The following is a 13,323-nucleotide window of genomic DNA, read 5'->3' as shown; positions in this document are numbered from 1 at the left end:
CAACCGCTAGATAGAGATAGTAAGTTTTGCGATTCAAGAAATATTAAGATTGTGCAAGATTTGTTAAATGACCTTGCTAAAACGACATCAATAAAAGTTTGTTCACAACCTTTATATTTATAACATTGTCGATGAAGGGGGCCCGAAAATAAATTGGTACCGGGCCCGAGAAATCCTGTCAAGGGTTCTGATAAAAACAATCAGATGACATTAGGTCTGATATAAAGCGATCTGAGCAGTGTATGCAACGGTTGATAAACGAAAACATGTTTTTCCTGAATAAAGCATCAAACTTAGTTATATTATTATTCATTAGGCTACTTGATATTCACGGGCACTGACTTAACGAGGCAAATTGTACAATATTCTGAAATAATAATTGTAAGCAACACGTAATCGTTTTATACTGGAAGATCTAATAACATTATTTGGCACAATATAGTGATGCCAGGGAACAGACCGCAGACTACATCATCAATGACTGTACACCATCTAACAAAACTGCAATAATTAACTTAGTGTATATTCCTGAACACATCAGTTATCGATTCCCATTTTAAAACTGCACCACTGTCGTTGCTGCGAACACTTCACTTCATTTTATTTAAAAGCGAAGCACTGTACATAGTTTTTTGTATAATTAATAAGCTCATCGTACGTTGTAAGGTTCAGTCGTCCTCGCATGGCTTCATCAACTGTCAGACCTCCAGTTGCTTTAGGTATGTGGATGCAACTGATTCTTTCAACTAATTCATCTATTTTAAACTGTTAGGTTTGGTGGCCGTGCTTAAATTTACTTTCATTGACGTATTCTTTAAATTTACATCGCATGCACGTTTTAAACTTCTTTGGTTTTGCCGCCGTTTCCTTTTGTTGGTTTTATTCCCGACTAGAAAAATAAATTGAATTGAATCAAGCCATCTAACGGAGTGGAAGTTCTGCGAGTATTGGATGATGAAACCAAAGACTGGCTGCTCCTTAGTAACCTTCCAGTGTAGTCTGGAAACATCAACAGCATGAATGTGGGGTGGTAAAAGAATAGACCCTCGCAGTGGCGTAGCCAAGGGGGGGGGGGGGGAGGTTGGGGTTACAACCCCCCTTTGGCACGCGTGTGACGTCACGATATTGAGAATGATGCTTTCAGTCTCTTTATGCTTGAGAATGATGCTTTCAGTCTAAAAAAAATTGCTTAGTTTTAAACAAAACTGCATTAAAAGAGCGAGTTTTGCCAATACCAAAATTCAAACATCTCAGCCAGGAATTAGCAACAAGAAAACATAGAGATTAAGTTTATTTCCGAAAAATGCCGAAGAAAACATGATCTTATCCTTTTGCTATGCCACCGGACAGCACCATTTTACAGGAATATTCACACCCACAAATTGTGTTGAAAATGCTCTCAGAATGCACCAAATTCAAAGTAATTTTTCAAAATTTTCTGGGGGAGGTCCCCAAGACCCCCGCCGCTGGGTCGTCAAAACCCCCCCTTTCAAAATTCCTGGCTACGCTACTGAACCCTCGGCCCTAGAGGCTCAGGCGACGAAGAAAAAAGAAGATTTTTCCTTTCATTGCATTAAGCAGCCTAGGCTATGGCTGAACGAGTTGAAGCGTTGATTTTTGCGATCCCTCATTGTGCACGCTATACGTTGAAATGCTGCGGAGAAAAAGTATAGCCTAGTACTATTAGCCTAACGAAGCTGCATTAACCTTATTTTACTCTATCTTACTTTGAATGCATTCGGTAAAAAAATCATGATCGCAATTGGCTACATTAAATGTTGATGAAGTTAACCTTTCCGTCGGCCAAGCCGCCAAAGGCAGCATGAAGTTGGCTGGGAATAAAAAGAAATAGGCTATTTGCAAAATAAGGACGGTCGATAAGCACAGCTTCACATAGAATTTTGATTTATTATTACAAAAAATTATAAAAACAGCTAGCCTATAGGCCTACTTTATACTAAACATATTTCTTCTTTAAAAAAACAGCAACCCGAAAATATTTTCTGACAATCCAACTTTGGATCGCGACTAGAGTTGTAAATGCAAAAAAAACGAACCGTTTTTTTTTTTAAAAAAACGTGTTTTTTTTCAAAAAAAACTTGAGCCAAAAAAAACACGCGTTTTTTGTTTTTTTTCATACTTTTCTAAAATTGGTTTTATTGGTGTGCTGAAATTCCTAAGTGTGTGTGCTTGGCAGCAGCATATGTTTTTTGCATAGTCCTACAGCCTACGTTGTTTCACTTTCTTTTTCATTCTCAGGCATGTTTGTGGCAGTAGACCTGACAAACATTGAATTAATGCAATTTGATACGTGACATAATGTAGACGAGTTAATTTCTTTTTCCTTTTATGGAAGTGCCCTTTATGGAAGGTGGCCTACGATGTTAGTATACCGGTAGGCCTACTGGTTATTCTTGTACACACTCAATAGGTTGACGAAATTTTGGCAAAAACAAGATGGCAGTATTCAGAGCACACATTAGCCTACCTTGTTTGTGGTAATTTACTAATGCAAGCTATTGCCATAGCTTGTTTAAACATGTTTTTTAACTGATAGCTTAACAACGATGAATATGCTTTATAAATGTTGAAACAGAAGTATTCTTTTCGTGTGTTGTAAGGTCTTAGACACTTTGTCATTGATGCTTCCTGCAGATCATTTGTGACATAATGCAAGAGATCTTATCACTGATATTTTTAGCTGTCAAAAGTAAGTGCATTTGTCAGAAAAGGTTTAGGTTAATGTTCCTTTCAAATGCCCACCACCCATGTTAACTATTGCTAGTAACTACCAACCATCAAAGAAGAAAATTTCCCTTTAAAGTGGAGTTTTTCAGCACTGCTCAGTGTTCACATAGTGAATAAATGCTTCATAATACTTTTCCTGACAAGAATAAAGTTTTACCCATATTAGGCCACCGCAATGCAGGATAAAGATACAAAACAAACATCAAAGATGAAAACTTATTTTATTTTGGAACTACGCTGGAGTAAAAAGGAGTGAGAATTGACCTCTTGTCGTTACGCACCAATAAAACCGCTGGTCAAAAGTGCCTTTGTTACGTAGAAAAACAGGACACTGACCACCTGGTCCTAACATGCCCATTACCAAAATCCCAGGTGGCTTCGAAACTGTACACGAGTGTGGTACTGCATTTAACAACTGGCTCGACCAAATTACAGACAATACTTGAGATGTGCCAACCATAGGACACTGTTACTACCATTTGAGACAGTGAAAAATCTTTATGGCTCATGTGTTGAGGCTTGGGATCTACAAAATTGCAATGAAAAAATATACCACTACCAGACATATAGTCTGATTTAAAGTAAGTTATACGAGTTATGAGACTCTTTCTTTGTTGAAAGAGACGCTATTGCAATGAGTTTACCCTAATTGCTGCATATTGTGACATTTAATGTCAAAATAGGTAAAAAAAAAACAAAAAAAAAACGAATAAAAAACAAAAAAAACGAGCTCGTTTTTTTTTAAAAACAAAAAAACCGTTTTTTACATCTCTAATTGCGACCCATAGGCTATACGTTTCAGTGGCGTAGCGTGATCATTTTTTGAGTGTTCATTTTTCAGTAAACTTTAAGCATTTTGTCTACTTGTATTGATCTTGTTTATCCGGCCAATGAGATTTTTTTTTCATTGTCACCTGGCCCCTTTTCAAAACAGTTTGGCGATCTCTGCCTTATATATCGTTTGAAGCCCAAACATGCTCAAAGATATTCTTCGCAAAACTCTTTCTGAACAATATTTCAACATTGACAGATAGCCCATAGAAATTAAAAATTCCTGTTGCCTCTCTGCATTGGTCGATTGAACTTATTCAAATAGAATAGCGTGATGGATAAACGCACGCTGACTACTCTACGACCCTGTAGGCCTATAGTCACATAGCCTGTAAAAATACATTTCGATTTTATTACGTTTGAAAATAATATCTCAAACCGTATTATTTTTGCATTTTGAAATGAAAATGAACGTCTAATGAATTACTATACCCGACGATCATGTTACGCCCGACTTTTCAATCATGCTGTTAATTTTAGTTTGCTGGAGAAATTCAGTCTAAAATGCATTTCTTATAGTAGCCCAGCAACTTCTTCTTCTTGCTTATAAGGCAGCAATTCAGTAGTGTGTAGCACATTGAACGTCTTATAGCTATAGGCTATTAAATAATAGAAATATTTTTCCGATAAGCTAGAGCAGAGGTTCCCAGGTTGGGGGCCATGGCCCCTAGTGGGCCATGAGCCCTTTTCAAGGGGGCCATGGAAAACTTTGAATTTTTTATTTTATCATTTCTAAGTCCACTCCAACACTATATAACAAAATAAATAAATTAAAAATTATTGTGTTTTGTATTTATATCATTTTAACTACCGGTTACTGTATAAACAAGTTTTTTTAAATTAAAATGACGTTCCTTAATTTTTTCAAAAGGTTGAAAAAAATTGGGGGGGGGGGGGGCATTAATTTTTTAAAATTTTAAAAGGGGGCCACGGTGTAAAAAAGGTTGGGAACCCCTGAGCTAGAGTGCTAAATTTGGCTAATGGCCTACTGTAAAACTTGGCACAATTAAGCAAGAAACACACAACAATCAAACGCGTACAAAAGAGTTTTGCAATAAAATCTTATCCTTGTTTCGCCCACGCAAACCGGCTATGTTATTACAATCAGAAACCTATTATAACAATATACAACCTATGCTTCAACGTCTGAGTCATATGCGACTTAATTTCAACTCTTGGCAAAATGAATTGTAAATTGGCACAAAGACAACTACAATATTGCAAATTTGACTAACGAACGACACAGTCAACTACAGTGATGCAAATTTTCAACATGTCACGTCACATTCAGGCAGTCGACGTCACAGGCGGATTTGCAAATCGAACTCCGGATTTTTCTGGAATGTCTTCTATGCCTTGCCCAGGCATGGTTGAAGGGATTTTGAAGCGTCGTTTCTTTTGTATTCGCATTTCACGATCGGTAACTTCTGGTTCAAACGTCGTGCTGCTCCATGTCGCAAAATCAATGTCTGTTTGGTTTGATTTTCCAAGCATCCGTTGTCTGCGAACAAGAAACTTATTCATTTTATCAATTCTCGGATTGCTTACAATAATTTTAGTTAATTTCTTTCATGAAGCTTGATTAATGATTATACAATTTTTGGCCTGAGTAAAAAGCACGAAATCATAGACAAAAGGGACAATAATTTTGTGGTTTTACCAGGGCTGTGGAGTCAGAGTGGTCAAAAAAAGGTCGACTCCAACTTGTTACAAAACAATGAATAACAAAATGTTTGTTTGCAATCATTTTTCAATTAAGTTTGCAACTAGATTGTTTCTTATCATTCGAATTACGCTTATTATTATTTATATATATTTTTATTTATTATTATTATTACGCTTATTCGTATTATGCTTATTATATTAGTTGCAGGCCATATTTTTTCCCGACTCCGCAGCCCTGGATTATAACAGAACATATAACCCAAGAAATCTTAGGTTCAATCTTTGACTTACCAGAGTAGATTTCTCATTGAATATACTGTGTTTTCTTACTCATATTATCTCAACTCTTTAATTCTACTAAGTTTTCCATCAGGACAAAGAATTAATTCAGGCACGTTGTAAAAATTTAATAATTTGTTTAACAAAACATAAAATTGCAACCGAAGTGGAGTTGATAGCCGTAATAACACGTAAAAACAACACGTGTGGAATTGAATTCCAATTGCTAACCCGCTTCTTCTTCTGTGGGGGCTATCCATCGTCTGCAAGGTCATAGAGAGCCATGTTGAACATTTTGTTCCAGCCCTTCCTAGTGGGACCAACGGATTGGGAGGCAGTCGTCGAGCTAATATTACTCTGTTCGGACAAAGTTCTCCAGTTTCACAGCGATGAATCGTCTGAAACAGGGAATCACATTACTGCGCAAATCGTTACATTTCAACGCGAGCTATTGTTACTCCGTTACAAAACGCTACATTCTAAAAAGGTTGTGGCACGACTATTGATACAAATATTCCATTGTGCTGCTACCTTTTCTTCTTGCAATCTTTGTCGGTCTGCAGTTAACAGTGGATCTTTCAATTGGGTAGTTTTGGCATGCAGAGCGACTGGACTTGAGGGGTTATAAAGAGTGAATGGGTTGTACACTTCATTTGACACAACATCAAGAAATACATTACCCTGAAAAAAATATTTAACAGATTTTTTGATTGAAAAGGTTTTCCACTGAGAATCTTATTTCCAATAATTTAATTATATTTTCAATGATTTGTTAAAAATTGTAAGCACGCTACGTGATTTAATTAACTTACTTACAACATTGTATTACCACGTAAAAGTTGATCAAGTTACAAGCTTAACACAGACGCCATGGTCGGTAGCCGAAACGTGTGAATATTATGGGAGACGGATACCTTCACCATATGAGCAACTAAACCGCCAATACTGTATAATCATATTGGGAAACAGTAAGTATATTTAAGTATTATTTCGTATTATTTCGACGCATAAGTATCTGCTTTACGTGGATCCCTTAACAAACTTTACGTTTATTTAAGGTTAAATGTGTCAAACCCCTTTTTAATTAGTAAGTATATTCACTGACTTTTAGCCTATTTTAGGTAAAATATTACACTTCAATAATTTAAAGAGCTGGCTGTTTGTTTGTTTTTCATATCTTTATCATGCATTGCGGGAAAGCGGACTTGAGCGCTATGCATCGGTGTACGCCTTCCGACGTACACCTGACCCACGCTGCAGCCGACGGCAATGTCTGTTTCCTGTTGTCTACTCTACTTATGACTTAAATTTGGTACTACCCATTACTCGAAATCGATCACTGGGTAGAGGCAATTATCGTAAAGTTTCTTGCCCACAGAAACAACAGCAAGTGCGGTCGGTTGGAGTCGAACATGCAGGCTCTCGACTGCGAGCCCAACGCGCTAACCACTCGGCCACTGCTGCCGGCACTGGGGTGCACTTGATGATGTGGTTTGGAAAACGTGAATGAAATACCCAACAGGCAGCAAATCAAGCGTTTATTGCAGACTTTGAATCCAGGGATATCTAAGATTTATATATCTCTGGTTGAATAAATGTAAAAAATGGTTAATTTGTTGTCTGGGTATCGACGTATACAAGCTTCTAAAGTAGGCTACATGGTTCAAGTGGTAGACTAAAGAACAAAACTGGCATTTTCAAGTGGCTTGTAGAACTTTTTGTATTTCTTCCATCCTCGACATCTGTTCACGTAGCAATAAATGAGAACTACATCACGGTTTACTATGGAAGAACCCACTCCAATGTTATCAACTCAACGAATTGGCGAGCATCGTAATAAATTTGCTATAATGTTTGCTTTTATGTCGCATATGTAATGTTCATCGTATTCATCGGAAGGTAGGAGAACTTATCTAAAGTCCCATCCTCAGAACTTCGCGCATTTGTTAAACTTTTGAAGCGTTGCTTATTATGCATGCAACTGCACAAATTGATTTTCCAAGGTAAAAATTTCTGATTTAGTTTTTCTATTTCTTTATTTTCAAATGCAAGCCAAGTGAACTGGGTGACAAAAGCAAGAAGCCGTCGACCAGCAACATATTGGGAGAATGGTTTTAAAATATTAGTTTAATATTCCCAAAGACAGTTAAAGGCCGCATATAACACACAAAGCAAAAGATCGGTAACCGTTTTTTACTTTTAAACTTTTCCATCGAAACAACTTCACATAAAAAAATAACTGGTTAAAATTTCGATTTTTTTTCCTAAAGCTACACTGTAAGCTGTCATCGTAGGAAGTCATCCGTCTGACGAAATAGAACTTATAACTTTGAAAAACAGAATTAAACAGTGTGTCTTTCCTTAAACTTTGTGTTCCATACCTTTTTGTTTTGGTACTCCAAGTAATTGGAGTATTCTTTTCTCCTTTGGCGATCAATGGCATCAAATCCTTTAACCATCGAGTTTTCGACTTCCTTTCTCAATGGAACATATACTTTTTCATGCCATTTTTTGTGGAGTAGTTCCTTTCGACGAGTTTTCAAAAGTTCATCTTCCTCGAGAAACTCTTCTATTCCCTTAAAATAACAGTGGCTTATTAGGTAAAGGTGAGTCCCATCCTTAATCCAAGCATCGGGAGATGAGAAGATAAGGTTTCCATCCTACCAAGTCTTCGGCACTAACTTATTATTTAATAGTAAAAGCACTTGTGAAATTTGTTGTAGAATAGGGTAGGTTGACTACAAAATCCAGTTTATGTAATTTGTCACCTATTAAATAGTTTTCAAGTCGCGGGAGACTATTCTACTTGTATTTGCATTGTTCACACTTTTCTGTGCTTAATGTTAATTCATGAACATGTTTGTAATGCTTATGGACGTTGTCCATAAACATGGCTCAATTGGTTGTGCGCCCGAGTTTGTGCACGAAGAGAAACAGCAAGATCAACCAGCGCTGGTTCAGCTCACAGCGTTGAGCAGCGCATTTTAAGGACTGCTCTCAATTCAACGGCTAGTTGTGAAAAACAATGCACAGAATAACATTTTGACAATCAGAAACTTCATTCTGTCAAAATCGATAACCGGGCCTGCGCTAGTGGTTCAAAGCCTCCAAAAGTATGTGGAACTGCAAGAAATAACCTTTCAGAGGCTCAGTCCGAGGATAAAGAAACCAACCATGTATTGGACAAACTGAAACAAGAAATAGTACACCAAGCATTCCATCACAATACAGTCTTCAAGACTGCATCGGGATAAATTAGCAAATTTCTTCCTCATCACACGACCAAGTGTTTGAAACTCAGCAGAGGTGGAAGCACATGATTAACTGAAATCGGAACAATCGTTTTTGTCAGATATTAAAATCGTAAAAAGATACAGTCGCTAAGCTATAAGCTCATATTTCCATAACATTTAACTGGAAAAATTAAGCACAAAGTGTTGACTAATAAAATCGTTTTGTAACTGAGAACCTAACCCAAGCAAACTGTCTACTTGAAGCTGTTTGAATGTCTCATAATAATAATAAGATGCCTTGTTAATAACACAGCAACAGTTTACTTGCCTCATTTTCATACTGTTGCGATGTTATCACTTATTAAAAAGGCTTAACAAGCTGTTGATTTTTTTTTTATAGAAACAGAGGATATCAAAAGACTTTTGTTTAAGGTTTGGTATTGTATTTCTGCCAAGAATGATGTTGGCAATAGACATTTATTTATGATAATAATCATACCTTCACAAAATTTTCTTCATTACTTAAAACTCTATTGTAGAGATGGCGTATCTGAAATGTTTCTGCACTATGGTGATCTCTGATGTTGGATAAAGATTTTTGATTAATCCAGTCCTGTATAAAGTAGTATAGAAATAAACTTAATTTTTATTTTATTATTTGCATCAAACACAAAGTCCACAGAATAAAAATTCTCACTATTAATCAATATGTTGTTGTAGATACGCTGTAATAATTCTAGAATTCTAAAGTTAAAATGAGAATAATAACAAGCAATTCAAAATGCAGACATAAAAGCTGTGCTGTTTTTAGTTTTTGATTGAAGAGTTTAAAGTAATTGCTTTTTGAGGATAGTGATTACAAATGGTACTTTTTATGGCAAATAATAAAAATTGAGTACATGTATAGGAAAACTATATTGCCTTCAACTTCAAGTATTGCAATCTTAATGTTGTGAGGAGAGATACATTTGTACAAAATTGTTATTTTCAAAGAGTTTGGCGAATGCAAAGGCAGTTATGTGAAGAAGAGTTACTGTTTATACAAACGTTATTTCTTTTAGTTATGAGGAATTAATTATGATTGGGCAATTACCTTGTAATTTGTTACCGTATTCTTTTCTCAAAAAGTAGGAAGCTAGATGTTAATAATTAACATTAACATTTTGCAACACAACATCAGAATGCAAATCTTAAGTTCAACAAAGATTAAACAATTATTTAACAATGAAAATAAAACTAATATTGTTCATCAATCTTGATATAAAATTGCTTAAAGTTTTGCTCACTTTTATTTGATGGGAATTTCCAGCACTTGATGTTGCGGAGACACTTCTGTCTAAATTTTGGCCAGAATTTACTTTTGTTGACAACCTACTTTGCATTGAATAAAATGGTGGCACACTTGGTTTGATATTCTGTGATGAAAGAAAGTGTTATGTTGCACAAAGTTTCAAGAAAAGTTTATAGAAATCTTAAAATTTATGTTAAAGTATTTTGGCATTTTTAAACATTGTTTATATCAGTTTTTAAACCAATATTTTAATAAGTACCTAGTTTATTGCAAATCTTTAAGTTTTTTTTATAAAACCTATTTTCTTAGCTTCAAACACTTCTAATTAATGCTATAAATTAATCTAAGCCAATTATGCTCTTAACTTTTCATGGGCTATGTACATTAGACATGTGCAATACGCAATTTACATTAGGCATGCACAATACTGTATATATAATTTAAACTAATTGTCCTTCAATAAAGGTATGCCTTAACTAAATGCAAGGTAAAAGCTTATATTTTTTTTTTCGGAATGGCCCGTTTCGGTGAGTCCGATCCCTATTCGGTGATTTTTTCAATTTTTTTTTTAAATTATTGGGTACCGTAGCCTAATTATCATTGCCGTTTTAGGGTTGGGGGTTAGGGGTTAGAGGTTAGGAACTCACCGAATCGGACTCACCGAATAGTAGCAGACCCATTTTTATTATGCTAATGTGATACAATACTTTAATACAAGCATAATGCAGGCCTTCTAACTATCTATTTATCTGCATTAGAACTGCAGCTAAGCCAAAAAGCCATACGCAAGAGATAGGCCTACCTATACAAACCTTAAAGGTATCATCTTCGGTGTCAATATCTTTTAAGTTGGAGCTAAAAAATGTTATGTTTCCAGAAGAATAGTGTTTTGCCTTTTGTCGTCCACTGCTTTCCATTGATTGCATACTATCAAATTGTTATCAGCTCCTAATAATAGCCACTGATTTGTTTGAAATTTTACTCAAAATCAAACCCTTACATGGTTTCATTTGCTGGCAATATAATCTATCTAAATTTAGAAAAAAATCAAATGTGTGTTGTTAAAAATCAGAAATTTCATATTTAGTGCACAAAAACAACAATGTAGATAAATACATCACATACAACATACAATACATGCAAAACATACACACAAACAAGACAACGCACTCAGAAGTCTAGAAAAAATGCAAGGCTATCTAGCCGAGACATCCTTTAACATTCTTTAGATGAACATATATGTATAAAAATATAATTTAATAAAAAACACAGATGATAGGTGCAGACTGCAGAGTTATCATGGAGGAAGCGAAGTCTTATATACCGGTATGTAAAGATGCATAGCCCAGCAATTAATTGCCAGACAATACATTTTCTTTGTAAATTTCTTGTAAGACTTTAGTGACATAATTTGGGCAAGTGTTTTATTCCACAACACTGCTCCTCTATACTGCGCAATTTATTTTCCAGATAAAGATCTATTGCATGGTATGAAAAGATCTCCTTTGGTGGCATGTATGGTCTGTGGTTGTAGATTTGCAGAACATTTTTATCGTGATTGCTTAGGCAAGGTGGCAGCAAAGCATCAGATTGTTTATTTTCACTACTATATACAATTATGAAATTGTTTATTTGTCACTTGAAGTCATAATTCAGTTGAATTTGTTTTGGAGAATTTGAAAGGATTTTAGTTCAGAAGCACTGGTAGAGCCATAGTTGACAATTGAATGCTGAAGTTATGATGCAATCAATCATTTTATTTTTCGTCATTAATGCGTCCGGGACAAAAAAGATGCTTACAAAAATCGATATAGACCTACCAGCACATTAATGAATGGGAAAAGGTGGCAAAACCTTGAAAGGTTTAAAACGTGCCTGAATAGAAAATCTTATAGTAGGCTATATGTCTGTAGTTAGCACGGCCACAAAGCCCAAATTGCACTAAACCAAAGTGAATCCTCTTCAAAATATACACTTACAACACATTTTATAGAAGAGTCTCCAAAGGCAGGCAGTAGCGTGCTGCTAGTTTTTTATGGAAGTAATAGCGCCGCAACATTTTTGTTAGAGTAGCGGCTGTAGTAGCGACACTACTTTTTCCCAATGTAGCGGTAGTGAACATGCACTAGATTTGCTTCAGTCATACAGTTTGCGCTACTCGCTACTTTCTAATTTTAAGTAAAAAAGAATGTTTTTAGATATTTTTGTTGTTTCAAACACTGATTTAAAAAGATGCTTAAGAATAAAAGTTCACCTAGAACCTGTTTTCCATAATGACGATAAAATGGTAGAGGTAGTGTTAGCAAATGTTATTTTGAAGACCATTTTGACTTTACAATGTACTTGAAGAAAGCTTTCTAGCATCAACTCAAGACAAAAGTAAGGTGTAGAAGTGGCGAATTGCATGTTCATCATCATCATCATAATCCATCGTCGGTTTGTTCCCCACTAGTGGGGGTGGCCGATTGTTTCCGCGCAGCAATTGTCTTAATCCCTTTTCTCCATTTCACCCTGTCCCTTGCATCTTCCTCCTTCAGTCCGACTTTTTTAAAACTCATCCTTCACTTGTTGTTTCCACGTTCTTCTTGGACGACCGCGTTTCCTCTTCCCATCCACCTTTAGATCTAGTGCCTTTCTAAGAAAACTTCCTTCCTCCCTCCTTATCACATGTCCATACCATCTTACTCCATTTGCCCTTGCCAGTTGGTCTATGGTCTCTCTCATCTCTAGCATATCCAACAATCCTTCAGTCCTTTTTTCCCTTCTCGTTTTCACCCCACACATTGCTCTCACCATTGAACTTTCCGTTCTTCTCAGGATTGCCAGTTCACTCTCTCTCAATACCCATGTCTCGCTACCATATAGCATTGCAGGCCGCACACAGCTCCGATATACTTTTCCTTTCATCCTTAGTGAAAATTTTCTGCCATGCAACATTTCCCCACATTCCCTGAACTTTGCCCAGCCCAATCTTGCCCTTGTTGTCACCGCTGCTTCACATCCACCACTTCCATTTATCCGATCATCCAGATAACAGAAGTCTGTCACTGTTTCGATGCCATGGCAGAACTCATCATCATGGTCTTCCACTTCATTCCTTCCTTTACTGCATTTCCCACAAACAAAACACTTCGCCAATCTTGTTGCGGCTCTCTTGACATTATCACATCTTGCATGTATCCACTTTCCACATTCCTTGCATTGCATTGAATTTCTCATCACTCTCTTGCCACATATTCCACAGGGATCTACTTTGCTCTCAACAACTGTTCCTTC

The 13,323-nt window shown here is 36.2% G+C and overlaps 1 protein-coding gene across 1 annotated transcript; it reads right to left on the bottom strand.

Annotated features, from left to right (window-relative positions):
* Positions 1-4,147: 4,147 nt before the first annotated feature.
* Positions 4,148-11,073, bottom strand: LOC145777220 (protein FAM228B-like). The gene is made up of 7 exons (XM_082588545.1): positions 10,860-11,073; positions 10,043-10,171; positions 9,256-9,369; positions 7,905-8,099; positions 6,055-6,204; positions 5,755-5,921; positions 4,148-5,080 (listed from the first exon to the last, which is right to left on the bottom strand). Exons 1-7 carry the CDS (start codon positions 10,971-10,973, stop codon positions 4,867-4,869), a joined length of 1,083 nt encoding a protein of 360 aa, XP_082444671.1. The 5' UTR covers positions 10,974-11,073; the 3' UTR covers positions 4,148-4,866.
* Between the last annotated feature and the right edge of the window lie 2,250 nt (positions 11,074-13,323).

This window comes from Aplidium turbinatum, chromosome 9, assembly GCF_918807975.1.
Source record: "Aplidium turbinatum chromosome 9, kaAplTurb1.1, whole genome shotgun sequence".
NCBI lineage: Eukaryota > Metazoa > Chordata > Ascidiacea > Aplousobranchia > Polyclinidae > Aplidium > Aplidium turbinatum.
Note: the sequence above shows the minus strand (reverse complement) of the source record. Positions and strands in the feature narration are given on the sequence as shown.

Coding starts and splice junctions, on each gene's coding strand:
- LOC145777220 (XM_082588545.1), bottom strand. CDS start 10,973: ATGCAATCAATGGAAAGCAGTGGACGACAAAAGGCAAAACACTATTCT. Junction 10,172..10,859: donor CCGAAGATGATACCTTTAAG/GTTTGTATAGGT, acceptor CTTTCATCACAG/AATATCAAACCAAGTGTGCC. Junction 5,922..6,054: donor AAAGATTGCAAGAAGAAAAG/GTAGCAGCACAA, acceptor TCCCTGTTTCAG/ACGATTCATCGCTGTGAAAC.